The sequence below is a fragment of the Saccopteryx leptura genome, chromosome 2, assembly GCF_036850995.1.
Source record: "Saccopteryx leptura isolate mSacLep1 chromosome 2, mSacLep1_pri_phased_curated, whole genome shotgun sequence".
NCBI classification, from domain to species: domain Eukaryota; kingdom Metazoa; phylum Chordata; class Mammalia; order Chiroptera; family Emballonuridae; genus Saccopteryx; species Saccopteryx leptura.
The window spans coordinates 386,176,059-386,177,112 of NC_089504.1; the positions used below are offsets into that span (position 1 = coordinate 386,176,059).

General features: G+C 50.6%; 1 gene segment (V, D, J or C); it reads right to left on the minus strand.

Moving 5' to 3' along the window:
* Window positions 1-262: 262 nt before the first annotated feature.
* On the minus strand, window positions 263-770 carry LOC136392482 (immunoglobulin lambda variable 5-39-like). The segment is given in 2 exon segments: window positions 263-606; window positions 725-770. Coding segments are annotated over 2 exon segments (390 nt in total).
* Window positions 771-1,054: the final 284 nt, after the last annotated feature.

Consider the following 1,054-nt stretch of genomic DNA (forward strand, 5'->3'; position numbering starts at 1 on the left):
TTCAAGAGAAAAGGAACAGATGCATAGGTTCTGCTTTATTACATGTGAATAATCAGGGAACATTAGTGCATCATCATGGCTCCCTCTAGGTGTGCTTGTCCTTAAGCTTCAGAAATAGGGAAAGAAAAATCAGAGTTGGCCCATTATGAATCAGAATATATCATACTTCCAAATATAGTTTATATATATGCTATTTATTTCAATTTGTTTAAATTGTCATGAAAGAAGATTCTTAGCAGGCTGACGTTTTTGTCCCACTTCCTCATCTGTGTGTGTCACTGTGGGAAGCACTATTGTACCAGATCGTACAGTAATAGTCTGCCTCGTCCTCAGGCTGAAGTCCAGAGATGAGCAGGAGCCCCGCATTGGCAGAGGTGTCTTTGGATCCAGAAAAGTGGCTGGGAACCCCGGAGCCCTGGTTTTTATCTGAGTCTGACTTGTAGTACAGGAGATACCGAAGTGAGCTCCCTGGCTTCTGCTGGAGCCAGTATATGGTGTAGCTGCCAACACTGATGTCACTCCTCAGGGTGCAGGTGAGTCTGGCTGATGCTCCAGGAGATGCCGAGAAGGAGGGCGGCTGAGTCAGCACAGGCTGGGACAGGGAACCTGAAAACAGAAATGGCTCATGGGACAAGAACCAAGGTAAAGTACCTTTGGGTCTGAATCGAAGTGGCTGCTGAACCAGGTTGGACAGCTTCCCTGTGTCTGTAAATTCTGTCCCTACCTGAGCAGTGAGAGAGGAGCATGAAGAGGAGAGGGGTCCAGGCCATGGTGCTCACAGCTCTGAGCCCACAGTGGGGCTGGGATGCCCCAGGCCTCCTTTTCTTCTCCCCCCTCTGCCAGAGGAGGGGCTGTCCATGCAAATGTGTGGCCCTCAGAGACAGCCCTGCTCCTCCCTGATCTCAGCTCACACCCCAGACTGCAGAGGATGGACGTTAACCCCACCCCTTGGGAGAGCCCTGGGAGGAATCACCTACTCAAACAACAAAAAGGACCCTGCTCAGGGGAGTCTTCCAGGACAGAGAGGACACAGCTCTGAGTTCCCACAGTGAGC